This window comes from Brachyhypopomus gauderio, chromosome 1 (assembly GCF_052324685.1).
Source record: "Brachyhypopomus gauderio isolate BG-103 chromosome 1, BGAUD_0.2, whole genome shotgun sequence".
In the NCBI taxonomy this organism is placed as follows: domain Eukaryota; kingdom Metazoa; phylum Chordata; class Actinopteri; order Gymnotiformes; family Hypopomidae; genus Brachyhypopomus; species Brachyhypopomus gauderio.
The window spans coordinates 2,094,589-2,116,411 of NC_135211.1; the positions used below are offsets into that span (position 1 = coordinate 2,094,589).

At 38.9% G+C, this 21,823-nt stretch overlaps 1 protein-coding gene across 1 annotated transcript in view; it reads left to right on the forward strand.

Moving 5' to 3' along the window:
* The window catches only part of lcor (ligand dependent nuclear receptor corepressor), a 105,808-nt gene extending 84,536 nt beyond the window's left edge, over positions 1–21,272 (forward strand). The window contains exons 6-7 of the mRNA XM_077006627.1: positions 15,258–15,354; positions 15,812–21,272. Coding sequence (XP_076862742.1) covers positions 15,258–15,354; positions 15,812–16,883 — 1,169 coding nt within the window. The 3' untranslated portion in view covers positions 16,884–21,272. The remainder of the gene's footprint in view (positions 1–15,257; positions 15,355–15,811) is intronic.
* The last annotated feature ends 551 nt before the right edge of the window (positions 21,273–21,823 follow it).

Here is a 21,823-nt window from a genome sequence, read left to right on the forward strand (position 1 = left end):
CCAATGTCCTCGAACTGAATATACAAATATAATACAAACTACTGTAACGTTTAAACAGAATAGTAGAGCAGCAGCAAAACTATATTTTGAAACATAACATCGTTATCATATTATATAAAACAGCAGTTCACCTGTATTAACCCAGGAAAGCCAGGTACAGTACTGACCTATTAGAAAGTCCGGGAAATAATAGTAATAAAAAAAGTACTGTAGCCATCAGTTTCGTGAGGGCAACACAGTTACTTAATCAATGTACTAATAAACTTTTTGGCCTCTTCTGATGATGTAAAGTCATGATGTTTACCATCGCGTGTTATCCGAAGTCGTGCAGGATAAAACAGGCCATATTTAATTCCCTCAATGGTTCGAAGTTGTTTATGGGCTTCATTGAAGGCAGCGCGAGCTCTCACAGTTTTGGCAGTCAAATCCGGATAGAATGAGAGAGACATGTTGTTAACTGTAACGCGCTGTTGCCGTCTGGCCTTTGTGAGGATATTTGCACTTCATAGTTATGGAGCTTTGCAATAACCGGTCATGGCGATTCACCGGGTTTTGGTTTCGGTGCTAAAGAATGGTGAGCTCTTTCCACCTGTGGACTTTTATCCAGGTTAAAAGCTTCTTTAAGAAGCGTGGAAACTGCACCGTTAGAGAGTGCAAAAGAATCGCCCTGCGGAATTCCAATGATCCGAATGTTTTGTCGTCTGGATCTGGCCTCCAAGTCCTCACACTTATCCTCGAGTTGTTTAACATTTGCAGTTAAATGTTCAACTTTAGCCTGTAGAGCAGTCATTTCATCCATACACGTTGATAAAGAGTGTTCAATATCTGCGACGGTATTTTTAATAGTACCGAATTCTGACTAACACAGCAAAGTCCCGCGACATCTCAGCCTTCAACTCCGAAATATCGGAACTCGGTTTGGTTTGGAGGTCGGTTCGCATTTCGCTGACGACCGCTTCCACCAACTCTGATTTTAAAGCTGCCACGTCCAAAGACGCAGCAGCAGCAGCATGTTCCTCCTCCATCGGTGAGACCACGCATGTTGGTGAGGACACCGTTTGTGTAACAGGCCGAATTAGCGATTGTTTAGAAGTCGTCAACTTGTTTGCTTTTGGAGACATAATGACTTCTGTAATCCTGCAAATTTTTATAGTTTAATGAAAATAAAACGGGTGCAAGAATTTTACCAAGAACGGTGCATTAAAGATACAGATATAAATTCTATTTTGCGGAGACCACAGAAAGCACGTCTACTCCATGCTGCACCAAAACCGGAAGTCGTAGACTATTTTAATGCTTTTGAGAATAGAACATATGATTTCACTCAGTCTATCATTAGCTGTTGGTGCATCAAGTTACTGGTCTTTGAAATTTAAACCTAATGGATAATGGAACAAACTATAAATCTGAAGGTTACAGTTCAAATAATAGTTCTGGCTTCAGGTTGTAACAGAGAAACAACGACTCAAACGACAGCATTTAAACATAAAACATTTATTAATCACAAAGCATAATAGTTAAAAACATCACAAACAAAGGGGGCAACAGGGTAGGCTAGTGTGTTTGTGTGTGTGTGTGTGTGTGTGTGCGCGTGCGTGTGTGTGGATGTGTATTCGAGTGCGCGCGGATGCGCGTGCGTGGGTACGTGCGTGTGGACGTGCGTATAGGGGAGGAGATCCTTTAGACAAAGAGAAACTCAATGGCGCGAAAACCAAACCGAGCTCTCACTACAGTCACGAACACAACGCAAATTTACTCTAACTAACTAAGGCACGGTTTCGTCAGTCACTATACAGCCCCAACGAGCGTATAGTGGGACACACGTTTAACAACTACACAAGGAATTGGATATTAACTATGAAATAAAGGAATCAGTGTGAATAACCGAACAAGTTTAAACAGAATACCTATTTAAGCTTTGAACAGAATATCTCTTTAAGCCTTAAACAGAGTACGGTTTAACATGACCGTGATTATAAACACCACTGCAAACAAGCATTCACAAAATATCGATCTAAGCACACAGAAAAGAGTAAAACAAGATATTGTTCTAAGTCTGCCCAGCTGCACAGTCTTACTTTGAGTTGTCCAGTCCGCGGCCCGCGCAGTAGGCCAGGTAGCCTCTTGAGGAGGACTCCTTCGTGTGCTTTTGAGGAGAAGGTTCCGCTGGATCACGTTGCTCCGTCCAGGGGAAGCTGCGGTGGCCGTTCGATCGGCGGTCCCTCGGTGGTCCATTGCGTGGTGTCCCGGGGAAGTTATCGCTGTCGACGTTAAGATGAACTTGCGGAGGTCCGGCCGTCGCGCGAATGTTCAAACAGTTCTTAATCGTCAGCTAGCTGAAGCGATTGGGTTTTAGCGAACTCCGCAAAAGAAATAAAAGTAGCGAACTAGTTACTTCTTGCGTCGCTCGCGTGCTGCACGGGCCCGAGTGCAGAACCAATACTGCTTTGTTCTCGAAGGTATGCGTGCTCTTCGTCTCTAGGTAGATGCAGCCAGGTAGAGAGACCGAACAAAGGGGGATCCCCCCCTTTTAAAGGGGATTCGTCTGATGACGTAGTTCCACATCCGTCCTGATGTGGTCATGCCGCGAGGGAGAGCACACCCCCCCTCCTTTGTGGAGGCATGGTACCTACACAGTCATACATAATGTAATGCATTTACATAATAAGTGTTAGCCAACCGCTAGCCCTGGCAATGAGGGATTATACCTGTGAGATATTTCCTTTGAGATAATGACTTGATAATTAGGTTACCATTCGCAGAATTCCTGAAAACTACTGAAGCATTTATTAGGCAAAGCGAGACTCACTAAGTTTGAAAATCGTTAAAGGACAAAAAGGAGGGAAATGTGGTGGAAATTTTAGTCTTTTACTCGATGCTATGCTTTATTAGTATATGTTAAACACAACAGTCACATGATAGATGTATAAGCTAGAGCTTTTTACCTCTATATATGTGTTATGTGTTAATCATGTAAGAAGGGCACTGAAGCCATTCAGTGTCTGGTGTGGCTCAGTAGGCCTTAGAGGAATACTGTCTTTCCTCTACCATATCATCGGCCCACTCTGGGTGCCTAATGTTCCTAGAGTGACCAATGGGCTGGTCATTGTCTGGTTTGCCTTCCGAAAATCGCACAACACAAATGCCTACTACGAGCACATTATTGTAGTTTATTCTTTAGTGCGATGAAGTAAGCATAAAATGCGAATGAAACATATAAAATGGGCTAGTCTGTGTCTGGTTTGCCTTGTGAAAATTGCACAGCACGTACGCCTACTACAAAAACAACGCGAGGATTTATTTCAGTTATTCTGCATAGGAATAATTACCTTCGCGCTATAAAAAAGATAGATTGTAACTTTTGAATTGCTTCTTGGAGCTGTGATATACAGATGAGCTGGCCAAGCTGGATTTCCTTGGAAAGGAGAAGGGAGGTCGGCGCTTCAAACGCGCACCATGTCTTTAGCAAGACAAAGGGCACTAATCTCTTCACAGCGGGGAAGTGGGCTACTCGGTGGCTGAGTTTCCTCGTGACTTTTTGCGTGGCGTTTGCCGTCCTAGTGTTAAGGGTTACAGAATTTCAACCACAATGTAAACTTGTATATAGTATATATTAAATAAAAAATAAATATATATTTTAAGACTTTGGAAAGAATAGCTTTGGTGTGGAGATGGCCCAAGGAAAGTCAGACACTCCATCTAGTTTGGCATCTCACAGGAAACTAAGTCAAAAAAACATTAATTGAGGTATGAGATTAGCATAAAGAAGTATAGTGTTTTCAAGATACCACCTCCAGTGAAAATAAGATCCAAAGAGATGCAAATAAGACTGAAAGATGTATTAAGGCTTAAAGAGCAATGTTTTGTTGCAGTAATCGTTTGCAGTAATAGGCAAGGTAGTAATGGGGGCTTGTTGTGCCTGTAAATATGAGGGAGAAAATTGATAATTCTGTAACATGAGCAGGCCATTTAGGTCAGCAGAAGCTGCTAGCCAGAACATCATCTGCTGGAGGAGAATATGAGGGCACAAGTTGTGTTATGACAAGTTGTGTAGAAAGAGGATAGAAAGTGCTTTTGTTGTTGCTAACAGCAGATAGTGGTCTTTCAGTGAGGTTGCAGAAGGTAAAATAGTCAGAAGTTAAAATGGACAAAGGACTGTGAGGACACATTCTGAAACCTTAAAGCCTGTGTGGAGAGCTCATTCTACAGAGCCCTTTGATGTCCCTTCACGGTCCAGACGGATATGTCAGGTACTGGATTAGGAGCGATAAGGAGAATGAGCACCGGTGGCCTACATTAGTTGGAAAATTTTTCAGAGGGAGACAAGGTATACCACAGTCGAAAAGGAACATTTGGCAGTCAGGTGGGCATTAGATGCTGCTTTAGTATTTGATGTTAATAACGTATTATTGTTTGATTAACTTTGTACTGTTGACGTGGTGACATGTTGCAATAATGATTGGTTATGTGGTAGAATTTTTATTGGTCTGTATAACATTGTTTCCCTGTCTTGCACAGAATGGATCTGCTCATGTGATTTGGTGGAAGCAGCCAGACAATTTAAAGGCAGACTGAACCAGCGGGTGGGAAAAACGAAAGGGCTGATGATGTAGACAACCAGAATGTTGTTAGTTATCCTAAACGTTTTTCTCTCTAAGCTGTGTAGGGGTTGATGAGGTTGTTGAAGCGGTTGGTACACTCTTATTATTCTGGGACAATGGACATCTCTAAGAGTTATTTTGTTGCCCTTAACACCTTGCACTGGATCCAATTTCAGAACCCTCCTTTCATGACTTCTCCCAGAATTGTCCATTTAATAAACTAGCATTATTTGCAACAGCAACGCTGTTTGCTTTAAAACTCTGTTTGGGGAATTGAACAGGCAAACAGTTTGAGACACCTTGGTTTGGGTGTTTGAACGGTTCCATAGTGCGGAGGTTTATTCTCGAGTTCCCTATTCAATACTTAAAGGGAACTTGAGCTGGGGAATGAAACGTATGCAATATAAGCTAAAGAGAATGTAAATCACAAAATAGTGGCAACATTGCTTGTAAACCTCCATACTTTGATGGAAACATCTTCAAACAACTAATGACGCGTTCGTTAGGATTCTCATATGAGAAGCGCTGGATTCTCATATGAAATCTGAAAAACACAAACGATATGATAGCACTCGTAATAGTAATATGCATATCGAGTCATTCGCTGCTAAATACCAAAAATGATTTGTCTACTGTGTAGGGCGACCAATCGTCCGTATTTCCCGGGATGTATTTCACGTCCTGTCCTGGGTTTTTTTAAAGTGAGGAAATGTCCTGGTTTTTAAATTACCTTCATTGGACCATTACAACTTAAATGTACAGGCACTAGGGCACTGCGCACGGCGCTGCATGTGCCGTAATCCCTGAGCCGCGTCAACCTTGGTTTATACTTAACGCGTCGGGACCGTCGCGAGGTTCCGCATGCCGACAATGATGTAATCACGGTGGCTCCGCCCCTGCGCGAGGTCCCCGTGTGCTGTTGCTTCGCGAGGTCGTGCAACCCCCCCTCCCCCCCAACCCGTCAACAACTTGAGGTTGCCTCAACAATTTACACTCACCACCCCCTCCAGGTTCAAATCTCACTTCAAGCAATCTTGAAAAGTTGGCAACCCTGGTATTATTATTTCTTGTGAGAGGTATTAAAAAGGTCTTAAAAGTCATTGAATTTGAGATAAAAAAAAATGTGCAGATGCCCTGGATGGAATAATTGTGTAGAGAATGTTTTGTTGGCACACCCTGGGTCTTCTGATACCTGTGGACAATGGGGCCTGTAGTGGAGACACCAAAGACTTTTCTACTACTTCACTGATCACAACACAGAGATGACCTTCCCTCGCAAAGTGTAAGAACCTGACCTTATCTAGTCCCTTAAAGTGCTTGGCAAAGGTATCAAGGAATGCAAGATGGTTTTCTACCCATCACCTCCGCTCAGAAGAACTCATAAATCACAACCACAACAATGATCTCCCCTCATAAGAATCCTAACCTTATCTGGTGCCCTAAAGTGCTAAGAAGAGGCAATAAAATATGCAAAATCCTCTGGTCAGGATCCCCCTTCTGAGGAAAGTGTGCTTGCGGACCCAGGAAGGCCCTTCACTCACTCAATTCTAGAATCCAGCCTTATCAGACTTCCCTTAAGTTTTGGCCCCAATTTGCCATCTCTTGGAAATTCCTTATTAAACTTACAATGCAAATGTTTCAGAGGTCCTTATAACGTTACATCAAAGACAGATACTGGATCAAATCTAGTCCAGAGGAAGTAACTCTGTGAAAGCAGTCTAAAGACACCAAACTCTGCAATCCTCCAACCAAGGGAAGGGTCATTACCCTCAAAACCATTTTTACCAGCTCATTAGGGACTCTGGACTGAAGATCGATGCACAAGCTGAATCCTGTGCCTATAACATTTAAACATTAAGTGATCTATGTTTTAATGTAAACACATGACTTGGGATCCCTTATGTGTTGGATGTTAATAGATTCCACCCTAATACCTTTTATTATATAATCACACCACATGGATACATATCTGTGTATTTTTGTGTGTTCCACTATTTTAGATATGTATTTCCATGTATTCTTGGGTTGTATTATCATAACATGCATACCCATGTATTCCTGTGAAGCACTATTTTAGACATATATACATATATACCCTTGTATCCTTGTGTGGTATTATTCTAGATTCATGCATAACCAGTATCAATGTGCAATGTGTTATATTAGATGTATGCATATCTATGTATTCTTGTGTGCTACCTCATATTCAAACCTGTCTATGCATTATGTGTCGTTTATCATCTTAAAATATGAATGATGGATTGCTTAGTGTTTAGAATGACAAGGAACCAAACTAATACTTAGACTAAGTGAGTCAAATTAGAAGTAGGGGATTCTCTTTGTCTCAGTGAGAAATGTATTACTGTTTCTGTCTAGTCATGTTGTCGTTATCTGTTAACTGGACCTGGGGAGACACCCCCCCCCCCCCCCCCCAATTCCTCTCTCTTTCTCTTAAGAAAAAAAAAAACATTTTTATGATGGAGGTAATGAATTTTCATTAAGTAAGTTCCAATAGTCAGCAATTTAACTAACCAATAGTTGTACTATGATCACGCCCCTAAAAACATTAAATAGCATTTCTCATGAAGGAATCGATGAGTTTGATTGATGCCAAAAGATTGCTACTAAGTTCGAACTAAATCTCAGCCTCCAAGAAAAATCAGTTTTATTTCTCAAGAAAAGTTAAGGACTTAACCTTTTGTTTGTTGTCGTCGTCGTCGTCAATTTGCTTTCAGCTAGTATTTTAAGTCAGTTTTATTTCATTTTCACTCAGTTTGATTGATTGATTGATTTAATTTTTATTTCAAGTCAAAAACAATAGTACATACAATATAACATTAAATAAATTCAATTGGAAAAAAAGAATAAAAGTTCAGTTTGTACTAGCTAATACACACTATCCACTAATTAACCCTTATATGGTCCAAGGGTCTGTGGGACCCATTTTTTAAAAATCAGCTTAAAAAAATTCTACAATTTTTTTTTTTTCAAACTGAGATTCATTGGTCCTTGGCTCATTTTCTGTGAGCAACATAAATCAGAAAATATTTTCAATGACCACCCCCCCGTACCCCCCCCTTCACATTTGTATTACATACAGGGTCCAGGGTCCACTGGGCCCTGGGCTAGTCAAAGTGGGCAATCAACATTGGGTTGGGTAGTTGATAGTCGTCTGTATGACTTTAAAGGATATACAAACAAAGGACAGAGGAGTTTGGCATGCAAAGGTGAGCAACCATCAACACTTTTGATGGTTGTCACATCAGGGGTTGATTGCATATTGTCAGACAGCGGACGAAGAATCTCTATAGAGACAAAGGGGTGAGATCTGAAAGAAGCATCTTTTCTTTCAGCCCTCATTATCCCTCCCTCCTCTCTGGACCTGTGTGTGTGTGTGTGTGTGTGTGTGTGTGTGTGTGTGTGTGTGTGTGTGTGTGTGTGTGTGTCTATGTGTGTGTGAGTGTGTGTTTCATCCAATCATGGGGACATGATGCTATAAATGCTAAAAATGCTAAAAATGCTATAAAAGATGGCAAAGCGATTCTCAGTTCAGACTGCCTTACAGCTGCTATTGGAAGAGACAGAGGATTTTGATGGTGATTCAGAAGAAGAAATTTCAGGATCACATTTCTGAAATATCAGAGTCTGATAGTGATAATGAAAAGGAGGATGAGCAGCAGCCAGCTCCGTTAGCACCAGCCCGTCAGCAGCTAGCCATAGGACCAGCCTGTCAGCCAGCATGATTTATGATTCATTTCCTTATTGTGTTACATTTTAATAAAAAAGTAACTAATAAATAAATGAGAGCAAACTAATTTAACATATGTATTGTTTATTTTACTTGCAATTGGGCTAAATCTGCTGATTATTTTAACAAAAAATGCAATGGGTCCCCCACGCCCAGCTGGACCCCAAGAAGGTAGACCACGCCCGGATCTCATCAGGGTTAAATAGATGGATATTTGGGCATTGCTTGAGTTGTAGACTCAATCGGTTCCAAAGCTTTACACCAGACACAGACACACACCACATTCTCCTTGTAGTTCTCCCTGCTTGGACCTTAAAGTTACTACAACCCCTCAGATTATAACCTCCTTCTCTTTGCGTAAAGAGTTTCTGAATATTATAAGGCAGTTCATTTTTACTTGCTTTATAAAGAAGTTGTGCAGAATAAAAATCTACTAAATCAAAGAATTTTAACAATTTAGACTGCAAAAATAGAGTATTTGTGTGTTCAAAAAAATCCAACTTTGTGTATCACTCTCATTGCACGTTTCTGGAGTATAAGGAGGGGTTGTAGTGAACTTTTATAGTTGTTGCCCCAAATTTCTATACCATAACATAAATAAGGTGAAATTAATGAACAATACAATAAATGTAGTGCATTATAATCTAAGAAGTGTTTGATCTTGTTGATAATCGAGACACTTTTTGAGACTTTACTTTGTGTGTGTCTAATATGTGGTTTCCAGCTTAGCTTACTATCAATTACTATTCCTAAGAATTTAATATCTGACACGATCTCTATTTTAATACCATTTATTTTTATTATTGAATCTTTATTTTCTTTGCACTTTCCAAATAATATTGCTTTTGTTTTAGCCAGATTTAAAGATAGTTTGTTTTTATCCATCCATAATTTTAATTTATGTAGTTCAGTATTTATATTATATATTAAATCACTACAATTCTCATTCGAATAAAATATATTTGTGTCATCCGCAAACAAGATTAATTTTAACACCTTGGATACATTATATATGTCATTGATATATATATTGAACAATTTCGGACCCAGTATAGATCCTTGTGGGACACCACAAGTAATACCCAAATACCCTGATTGTGACTCCCCCATCTTCACGTACTGTTGTCTCTCTGTTAAATAGCTTTGGATCCAGCGCAAGGCCACCCCCTTAATGCCATATCTTTCCAGTTTTTTGAGTAATATGCTATGATCAATAGTATCAAAAGCTTTTTTTAAATCAACAAATAATCCCACTGCATAATTCTTATCTAAGCTGATTGTGATCTCTTCCACTGCATCCATTATGGCCATTGATGCTGACCTTGCTGCTCTGAACCCATACTGACCTTCATTAATTATATTATGTTTATTTATAAATTTCTCCAATCTATTATTGTACAGTTTCTCTAAAATTTTGGAAAATTGCGGGAGCAGAGAGACAGGTCTATAGTTTGTGAAGATGTGTTTATCTCCATTTTTAAACAATGTTAAATTAAATTTAAGTTAATCCTGTTCAGCCGACAGTCATTGATTTTAAGTTAGCTTTAAGTTAGTCTTCGGCAAGAAAACAATTGCAAATGGAAGTCTGACTGAACACCTGCGATCCACCACTAGTGAAGAAAGACTTCATTGCCCAAGGAATTTGGGAGCAGCCTGGAAGAGGCTGATACTGATACTGAATGTCTGATAACTAATCTCGAGGAGGTGACCCGGGTCGTACAAGTGCCAACTGCAAGGCCAAGATCCGCACTACAAGCATGCGCGTAGATTCAAGTACATCTTCAAAATGTTGACAGTTGACCGCCCATGGGCATGTGCTCCTCTCATTCTCCAAGTAGTCAACAGTTGTTTATTATTTTCTTTTGATTTAGATGAGTAAATTTACATGTAGATTAAGCTACCTCTCTGAGCCAACCCACTCTGTTATTCCCAGTAATGCTTCAATTGTGATATTAACCATTCAATAAATTTGAAGATTTATTCATTAATTTGATAATGATGGTAAATGCATATTTTTGCATTTTTTTTAATATCTGCTACAGGCCTAACCTAAGCATTGTGAAATTCATATCTTCATGTCAGCTGTTTACTATAAACTCTACCTTACTCTGTTTTCAGTCAATCTGCCATGTTCAAAAAGGGTCATATAGTTATGGATTCTTTTTGGGAACCTGACCATCACAATCTTAATTCTATAGAGCGTCTCTGGGACAACATTGAACAGGCTGATCAGAGCATGTTTGTACTTCCATCTAATTTGTAGCAACTGCAATAAGCAATAAACTGCAACCTGCAGAACAATCTCAGCACCTAATGGATTTTATGACGTGATGCATTACGGAACTTGTGAAGACCAAATGATGTCCATTGTGCTCTTGCATAAGTGTCCCTGTACTAAACAGCCATAGTGGCCTTTAAATAGTATACTCATGGGCAACACGGTGGCTTGGTGGTTAGCACGTTTGCCTCTCAGCACTGGGGTCTTGGGTTCAAGTCCCTATCTGAGTGGAGTTTCCATGTTCTCCCTGTGTTTGCGTGGGTTTCCTCCGGGATCTCCGGTTTCCTCCCACAGTCCAAAAACATGGAGGTTAGGTAAATTGGCAGTCAACAAAAAATTCTCCCTGAGTGTGTGTCTGTGTCTCTATGTTCAATAAAAAGTAGTGTCTGTGTGCGTGTGTGTGCTTGTATGCCCAGTGGTGGATGGTGCTCTGCCACTAGAGTCTGTCCTCTCTCCCCTTCCTGCACCCCATTCAGTCCCCCAGGGGGCTGTGGCTTCCGGTAGAGAGTACGCTGTGCGCAATTGGCTGCCGCTTCTCGCCGGTGTGTGTGTGATTGATTGTCTGTGACTTGTAACTGTGTTAAATTGTAAAGCGCCTTGGGAATCTGGAAAGGCGCTATATAAATCGAACATTCATTCATTCACTCATACTTTTGCAAGGGCACAAGGGATGGCCAAACAATGAAGGGGATGTCCTTTCAGATCTTAGTTTCAGATAGAGAATGGCTGCACCATTTGTTATGAGAATGGATAGAAGCTTAGAAAACATGATTGGCCTGAGTATGAAGTGCAGCTGTATGTGTTGGGTGAGCATTTAAATATTCAACCATGTCTTATGGCTGTAGTTTGGAATTTCAAATATGAAAATAGATGAGAGTGCTAAGGGATAATGAAGGAATAAAACAAATTCTGGGTAAAAATGTGATGTCTGTGCTTTGTCATTTGGCTCAGTAGGTATGAATCTTGTATAGCACATTTTGAATCTAATCTCTGTGCTTTACAATGAAAAGAAACAAAGTAAAATTACCTTAATTATAAATAAAATTACCTTGTATAAAAGAAGCAAACAAACTAAATATTATGTAGGAATCATAAGTGTTTCTTCTGAGTTGAAAAACACCCAGGCCTAATTCCTTCTGGAATACTTTTCATAAGAGAAACATTGTCCACCAACTAATTTGTAAGTATGCCTTGAGATTAATAAGCAGTGTTGGGAACATTACTTTAAAAAAGTAATTAGTTATAGTTACTCACTACTTGTTCAAAAAAGTAACTGAGTTAGTAACTCATTACCAGGGAAAGTAACTATTTGCGTTACAGTTAAAAAAGGTTATATGCCAATTAATTAAGTTTTTTTTAAAGCAGTGGTCACAGTCAGTTGAAATGAGTAGATCAGAAAATTGTTTAACTTTTGATATTTATTGCACATCCACAGACCAGTGCAGGATAAAATTCAAAATCTTTGGGAAAAAAAAAAGCAAAAGTAAACAGTTACACTATAAAGTGCATTTACATCTATGAAATTAAATTAAATTCTCTCAACCTGAGACAACTGGTTTGTTTACAACAGAAGTAAACTTAACAATAAAACCTCTGTTCTTAATTAAATAATTCAAATACCCAGTCTGGTAGACATTCAGGAACTTCAAGTATTTTCTTAAATAATGTTTATATCGCCTTGAAAGTTCTAGTTTTCTTCGGCTTGCACCTGACGCCATTTCGGCCTCTTCTCCGTTTGTGTCATGTCACTCGCGTGCTTCGGCGCGCGTGTAAAAACACTGGCTCTGATTGGCTATCATAACGCTGCCTTAGCCAATCGCTTACTGACTTGTTAAGTTAAACAGGTGTTACACCGAGAACGTCAACGGCGTTGTAACGACAGGAAAAGTAACTAATTATATTATCCCGTTACTGACAAAATGACGATGTTACCTAACGCCGTTATTTTAGATGATCAATTAAATGGAAAGCATACTGCTTTTTCCATAGTGCTGAAAACTGACTAATCATTACAAAGGACAGATTAAAATAAGTGGATTGAGTGGATTTTTCACTAAATTAAATTATGCTTAAGCATGACTAAGTTTAAAAATTGACAAAATTGACGATTGGCAAACGGTTTTCAAATTTTTTAAACAAAGTTTAAAAGTGTATTTGGTCTAAAGTTATTTAAGTTAGCCACAAAACATTACATTTCAGGTTTACTCACTGTGGAGAGCAGAGGACCAGAGTTACACCAAAGAATACAACAGGCATTGGTCTTTAAATTATTAGCAAGAAACAGGTTAAACGTATATGTCTTGTATTAATAGTTGAAATCCCTAGTAGAGGTCTGCGCGGGACTGCTTTTTTAATCCCGCTCCCGCTTGTTTTAGACCCGCTCCCACCAAAAAATCGCTTGTTTTAATCCCGCTTCCGCCCACACCTGCTTGTTTTAATCCCGCTCCCGCCCGCACCGGCCAAAAATTTGCTTGTTTTAATCCCGCACCCGCCCACCACATACACATTTCTGTCGCCCCCACCCGCAATCCTAATATGAATTGAATTAATTAGATTTAGTACTTGAAATTTTCTTATGTATTTATTAAAATAGCAATATAGCGATTGATCGCGCTGTCCCATTTCTTATCACAGTCCAAACACATCCCGTTAGGTGACGTACACCAACACTTTCTGACATGTATCACAACAAGCCGATTTCCATCTCCATTAATTACAATGGAATATGACTTCCATACATCAGACTTTCCTGTAGTTGGCTTAATTGTGGTGTATTCGCCTGTTTTAATAGAATTTTCCACAGCTGAAACTGGTTGACCGTCTACAGCAGGGGTCGGCCACCTATGGCATGCGTGCCACCATTGGCACACCGAGGCATAGTCACTGGCACGCGACACGCTGGACCAGCATCAGCAAAAATATATATTTTAATATAAATTATATTAATGGATTATACTTTCGCGAGTGACCGTAGCGCGCGACTCCGCACGCACACCTCGCGCGAACGGCGGAGGCGTTTAAACTTGGCGATCGACCGCGATATAATACTTTTTGTGTCAATTTACACCTCCCCCCCTCCTCGGTCAACAATTTAAACTCGCCGCCATAGTGGCACACTCATTGACTGGACATGTTAAAGTTGGCACTCCATGTCTCAAAGGTTGCCAACCCCTGGTCTACAGTCTCTGCCATTTCTGTATCAAAATGACAAAATGACGCACACTTCATGTTCATGTGATCAGTTGCTTAGCCAATATTTTGAATTAGTTTATTGCTTACTTACTGAATGATTAGTTGGTTTCATCCTGTTCCTTATGCATGGAAATCATTGCGTTGTTATTATTATAATTTTCTAGACTATTAATTTGCGGGATTTTTCTACATGTATATGTGGTCCCGCTCCCGCATCGCCTGGACTAATTCAACTCCCGCTCCCGCCAATAACAATTAAATTCTGTCCCGCGCCGCAAGATATTCTGTCGGGTCCCGCGGGATTACCGCGGGAGTGCAGACCTCTAATCCCTAGTACAGTGTTCCATGAAGAGTTTATTTTTAAGATGCCACAATATTTGCAAAGGGTTGCTATGTATATTTATATGTAGCTAATATCAGTAAATAAGCTTGATCATATTGAAAACATCCAGGTATACTCATCAATTGGAAAATACTACTCCAGTTGAGGCCATATCATGTTGAACAAAGTGGATAATCATGTAAACAATTCATTATATTTTAGATTAAAAACCATAAACTATAAATACCATAAATACTAGCTGGGCCACCCAATGGCGGATGGGTTCTCTTTTGAGTCTTTGGTCCTCCCAAGGTTTCTTCCTAATCCCTGCCTAGTGAGTTTTCTTTGCCATATGACGTGTGTTGTAAAAAGCACTATATAAATTTGACTGACTATCATACGATCGACTAACAATTTCTTAATTATGACAGTTATATAATTATTTTCCATGTATTTAAACAATGATTTGAATGTGCTGTGAAATTCTACAAAGGTGTACACAGATTTTGCTGTCATGCTGAGAAAGATTTGATGGACAACACACACACACAAGACAAAGACTAACCGAACATGACAAAAGGGCATGGCAAATTCTCACATGACAAACAGACACATAAGGGAGAGGAGTCATGGCGGAGGGGGCTGTTCATTCATACATTCATACTTTTATTATTTTAAATATTCAATTATTACTTTAGAATTATTACTTTAGAATTATTACTTTAGATAACTAATTTCTCACTAGTCATCCCCCCCTTCCCACCTGTCAGGTAAGTCTCCCCTGTCACACCATAGCTGCCAACCAGGATAGCCAGTGTCACTGTAATTAACAAGTGTAAGCATAATACTCCTCCTTCCCTGAGACTACAACCAATTTGTTCTCTCAGGCTCCTAGCCACAGATGGCTGATGCATCATACGGGATCAAACTCCCAATACCCCAACAGTGTCCCAGTGATATGACGAACACTATTCTGTTGAACTGTACTTTTGTATTAGTTGGACTAATTTGGCCTGTGACCTGTCTTAGAATTATGCATGTGGTGTAAAAATGATGGCTTCCATCTGTAAGGTTGTGCGGCCTTGTCTTATGGGGATATTACATTTGTATTCACAGATGGAGTTCTTGATCTCTCAACAAAGAAAAAACAGAATCGTAGCAGCTTCTCTTTCAAAACAACTCAAGGATTTTCTGTCATGCCCCTAGTGAAAGGGTAATTCCAACCATTTTATGCTGCTGTTTTCATTTTTTTTTTCTCTCACTCAGTGTCTGGTCTTTTCTCTAATGCCTATGGATAACAAATGAATTATTTCGTTTCGAATTTTACATCCATTATAATAATATGCTAAAAGCCCTGTTGGACAAGGACACGGATAGATGATCTCACCTAATCCCTCAGTACTGTTTTGTTTCCTAAATACTAGAAGCACCAAGTGCCTGTCAGTTGTACATTGTGATGTTTTACTAGAAGCTTTGTGCATGTTTGATCTACTCATACCTAGAAATGCTGAGCACCAGTCATTGACCCCTTTTATTTTCCACAGAATTGGCCTTTTAATACATTATGATTATTATATTATAATAGTCAAGTTCATAATATATGTAAGTCCATAAATAGTGTTTCATGGTAGGATATATGTCTTCCATTCACATATTTTTGTCTCAATTAGGCATTCCTTGATAGTCGATCAAAAATACAGAGATGTTGACGAAGATGACCTGCCAACAAAAGGCTTGAAAGATGCTATTCGGGAGAATCATACTGGCCCTGCCTCTATCAAGACACCACTTGCTCGCTCACTACTCATTAAGGAGGAGCTGCTAAGCCAGAAACAACGCTTTCTTGGACAACCTTCCCCTCTTTCATTGGCCACCTTGGAGACGGTCGGTCTTCTTAACCACAGTCAGACAAATCCTCTCTCATCTCATGATGGTTCTTGGGGCAAACCTCAGTTAGATAGCTTATTGAAGTTCAAACAGGCTAACAGCAACTTCAGTGAATTAAAGGATGTGCCAGTTGTTTTGGAGAACCAAGGCACGTTCAACAAGGGCACAAATGCCTCTCATAGCAAGTCTCTAGATGTCTCTGCCATCACAGTGAAGAAGGATGCAGGGAACTCTCCTCCAGTTGACTTGAAGATCCCTCAAGTCAGGGGCATGGATCTTTCCTGGAACTCCCATGGTAACTCTTCTGATCTCTATAGTTATACCTCGATGAATATAGGCAGTGCGCACTCAGAGAGTTCTCTAAGCAGGAAGCTTAGGGCCATCTTACCCAAACAGAGTCGCAGAGCTGTTTTGGGAGGCCTCCTTGAAGGAAGTACCATAGGTGAGTATTGGAGCACAGATCCTGACCAGTCAACCTCTGGACCACAATATCCAACCTCAGATCCAGAAGCAGACCCAACAGGTTCCAAGCAGCCACGCAAGAAGAGAGGCCGGTACCGCCAATATAACAGTGAGATCTTAGAAGAGGCTATTGCTGTGGTGATGAGTGGGAAAATGAGTGTTTCAAAGGCACAGAACATCTATGGTATTCCTCACAGTACACTTGAGTACAAGGTGAAAGAGAGGATGGGCACGCTGAAGAACCCACCAAAGAAGAAGCTTAAACTAATGATGAGGATGGAAGGACAAGACTCTGGGGTCACACCTGAAACTGAATCCTCAACACCAGTTACCACCCCCAGCACAGTGCAAGTGGATGTATTGCAAGGAGTGGGAGACACAAAAGATGAGTAATTACTCAAAGCTGGGACAAATACTACTAATACTAATTGGGGAAAAAAGAACATGGCTTTAATTGTGCCAATTTACTTTGCAGTATCTGGGTGAGCACAACCACAGGGATCCAATAATTGGGGATGAAAATTATTGGCTGACATTACAGGGGTCACTTTATCACTGCAAGCATCTGTTATGGTTTTTATCTCATAGATCAACAAATGCTTATTAAAGCCATAAGTGAACCCCATATATTATTTTGAAAAGTAGGCTGAAAACCCCTACTTGCACCTTTCAACTGAACTTTTAAATGCCATTACTGATTTTTAAAAAGGCATTTGGGGTCAGTGTCTAAATATGACAAACATATGGGGTGCAAAAGATGATGTGAAGGGTTGAAGTGAGCACCTCAAAAATCTGCCCCCTTTTCTCTCACCCCCACATCTCTCTCTCACTCTGTCCTACACTAATGAGTTTGTAATAGAATTTGGTAAAGCTTAAGAGTATTTCAAAGTCCGGATTCCCACAGGGGATTCAGTGCTAGTTCATCTGTTCTTTTGCCAGTTAAAATCATATTTGCTGTTGTTAGTTTCAACCCTTTATATTCTGCAACACTGAAATCGATTTAGTTATGTCTTTTTAGAACATGTTGCATATGAATAGTAATTCAGGGATGCTTGATTGTGAGGATTTAAAAAAAATGAAACTATAATTTTCTTTTAATTTTGCGCTTTCTTTTGCACTATACTTTCAGTCTGGCATTTTCCAGACCATAATTCTGGCGATTACACCTAATTACCTCGACATTGTCTGCATTGCGCACTTAATATTCTGTGTATCTTTGATACTATAGTCTTTTTTTGTTGTTGCTGCTGTTTTCTCAAAATTTTTCAACATGAATACTGACTCATCACACTAAATATGATTTTTGTTTTAAACTTGTTTGTTATACATTGAAAATGTGGCTTTTTTTCTCTTTGTTCTTCTTTTCTTAACACTGCTTTAAAGTCAGTTATTGACATTTGCAAACTTAAGACTTTTTGTTTGTGGGGGTTGGGGTAAAATGTAAGAAGGGTGAAGTAAATTATACTAATAGAAGGCCAATCCCAACGCAAAACCAATTCTTGTCTTAAGATAATAATTTCATTTTCTCATTTATAACTCAGGGCAACTGAGATGAATATAGCGATCATTTGTGTTAGATGAAAATACACTTAGCCACTCTTCTGGATACAGGAATATATGCAGGTGACTGTGAGGTCGAGCTGAACCAGGATACATTAAACATCAGTAGTTGAAGAAAATATACATTGAAATATCCACTTTTTTGAAAGTTCAGCAGGATACCTCTGAGAATAGCACTTTGTTGTAAAAAGAAAATGTTTGGAATTCTGAGTGTATAGTAGCTATTGCCGTAGCAGATGGAATGCAGATGGGTGATGTAAGGTGGGGGTGGGAGGTTAGGATCATCCCCCCGAATGCTGCAGCTCACACCCAAACATACTCTTTTCTTTCAATTACCTCTTCAAAATACCCTGGTTGACTGCTTGAATTTTGTCATTTTTTTCTAATATATTTGTCAATATTTGTTTTCATCATACTGTTGAATTGGTTATTCGCTGATATGTTGTGTAATCTTTATTTCTGTACAGCAAAAAAGAACACATTCTTTAATTTTTAACATTGTACTTTTGTTATCAGAAGGTCGCATTCTTTGTAAAGCAGTTATTTGCTTTCTCACTGCCTGGTGCGCACCCAGTCTGTGAGGATTTTGTCAGGACTGTACATCAAAGACACGGCTACTACTTGCTTTCAAAACTAGATGAAAGTCACTCCTTTAAATATCTGGCATAATTTATTTTGATGTATTATTTATTTATTTCATTTTATTTAGGAGATAAATGGCATGCACCCATAAGCTGCTCTGGTATGTCGAAGCAGAGAGATAAATATATATTTAAATATAACATAATATAATTAGGCACTTAAGTCTGACCTAAGACTGCAGCTTATCCTTTTTGGCAAGTACCGTCAACATTGATTATGTAAAACAATCATAGATACATAGATTCAATTTGTAGTGTTCCTTCTTCCAACCTCCATCAGCATTTTATCTTCATTCCACAAACATCAGCCAAGTTAAAATCCGTAAAAGTTGTCAGTAATTGTAACTATATCTGCTGCAAACTTAATGCTCTTGCAGAAAGAAGTCATTAAATGCACTAACACTTTGTTAATGCTGAGCATTTAAAGTGTCTAATTGGAGTTTGCTCATCTGTATTCTGTAAAATAATGTTGCAATAATACTGGTTAGCAACTAGTATGGATAGACTGTCAAAATCCAACTTTCTTGCATCATCTTTCAACAGCTCTACACAGAGTAGGGTATACAAGTTTTGAACATAGAAGTGAAAGGCATTATTGGAAGTTTGCTCCGCCATTTTTATTCCCTACTAATATTTAATGTTTAAAGTGTTTGAGTAAATATTGTTAAGTCTACATAATGATTAAATACAGAGCTGACATTCCAGTTCTCAGCCATTAGGTCTGCATGTGGTGCATGCCATTTTTTCAGTCTTTGGTCTTCACTGGGCTAACATTCCCTATCCAAAACCAATCCCCCTTTTATCTGAGTGAATTTCAAGAGATCTTTACGCATATTTGAATGTAGAAGGCCCATCTGAATTTCACACATACATATATGTGGATTGTAAAAAACAAACAATTAATTGACTAGTTGTTTATTTGATTCTGCTTTTATTTACCTTTGCTCCACAAACTTATCGCCTTCAACATTATGTATCTCAGGATAGATTTAACTGATGGGGTAGCAATATTTGTCAGTCAGAAAATGACATGGACTTAACTACCTTTTATTAAGAATTTGTAAACATAGATATGTCCATATAGACATATGTGGCTGTCTTTGTCCAACTGCTATACCTCAGCCTTGGAAACATATATTCCTTTGTGTGCCTCATGCCTCATTTTCAGGAATACCTGACACAAAGCATTCACTGTTGTATGAAATGCTCGCTCTGGCTCTCCCTCACACTTGCTCTTTTGCTCTCATACCTCGTGAGGGAAGACAGCAGCAAATCTGTCACGTGTCTGACTGACCAATACATGCACCCTATTCAGTCAGGGAATTTGTTTTTTGTTTGTTTTCATTTTGTTTTGTTTGTTTATTTTTAATGTGACATGTGCTTGTTTGGGGATTCCAGTCTGTGCCAATAAGTCAAATTAAAATTATTGTTTTCCCTGCATGGAAGGCTGTAGACAAGGCATCACACTATGCACTATGAGACATATTTTCCCCTGCCTCTCACTTTACAGAAGCATAAACCCTTAACCATGATCTCTACATTTCTGGCCTCTGATCCATGACAGGAGTAACGAGGAAAAGCAAGGAAACAGGAAATGTTAAAATAGAAATGTTAACCTTCTGCTTTCTAGTATTTAAAAATGTTTTAATTTATATAATCTTCAAGGTGAATCACTGAACCCTTTTTTTTCTTTATAGCACACTGGAAGAAATACATCATGTACTATTCATCCATTCATTTTCACAGAAGACTTATCAGATTGCCATTTTTCTTTTTGCTCTGGGCTGAATATCCAGTTAACAGCATTACCTCAGGTCAGACCTTTCCAGAGCAGCTGATTGTACTAGTTTTACCAATCAGGGCTTTTTTCCTGTTATTTGTGTTTCTGGGAACTTGGATACAATTTATGGAAGCAGTTTTTTAATTATTTAGCCCTTTCTTCTAGTAAAGAAAAGATGAAAGCTGCTTGTAATTACTTGTTAAACATAACCCAGGTCTTTTATGAATGCAGCATTGCTGTACTGACATTAGTGCACACAGACTGAAGATTTGCACACAGCTATAGTTAAGGAAAGACTGGTGCATAAATATATACACACACGAGCATAAATCTAAACAAACAGGTATGTATAGTACCTCTGGGCAGATTGTTTAATTGTAATGATAATGTTTGGATATGGTGGATGTCTTACAGAAGAACCACTTTTAGAACAATTTAACAATGGAACAATGGAAAAATTTGACTTCATTTTTTACCCCTGATGTTTGGGATTGAGGGGGAAAAGAGTGAATTCAGGGCCCCTGTCAGATTGTCATTGTAAATGTCCTTTGAATTTGCTTTTATTTTTTTTTTAGCTTTGCTTGTTTTTTTTTTTTTTTGTTGTTGTTTTTTTTTTTTAGAAAAAACATAAATTGCATCTCTAAAAAAGGATAGGCACACCTTTTAAGCTGCTTTTTAAATGTAATCAGACATTTGTTGAATGGTGACACAAGAAATGTAGTGATTGTTTTTCCTGGTGTCTCACTTATGTACTAAATGTTAAGAGTGCCACATAATGCAGTTTTTTTTTTGATGAAACTAGAGAGAGCTAGACAAACATTTATGCACAGGGTTTCCAAATAAAGCATTAGACAGCTCCTTCATAAGCTGTGCTGGCAAAAGGCTTCTCTGATGTAGGTTCCCTGCCTAAATACTCTTGTACATTGGAATTTGAATCAAAAGGGTACTCTATGGCAAAAACCACTCGAATTATTTGAATTAGAACTGTCTTAGTGCATTCAGTAGGGAAACTGACTTTTACACCACTGAGAACATAAGAAAAAGATTTGTGCTACCTAAATACAATTAAACAAACTTGAGTTTACAATAAAAGAGGACAGCTGGATAGCAGTAGAATAACAGAAATAGGAGAAAATGTCTGATCAAATAGAGGTCTGTGAGAGTGTCTGATTATAAATGTGCAGAAAAAGGTGTACCTTTCCTACAACACTATTTCAATCCAGCAAACGTGTGTGATTTTTTTTTTTTTGTTTTTTCTTGGTTATTACTGTTTACATGCAAATAACATTTTAACGTAGGAATTATTTGTTTGATTCCTACCACAAATTTTACTTTATTTTGGGGGTTCATAT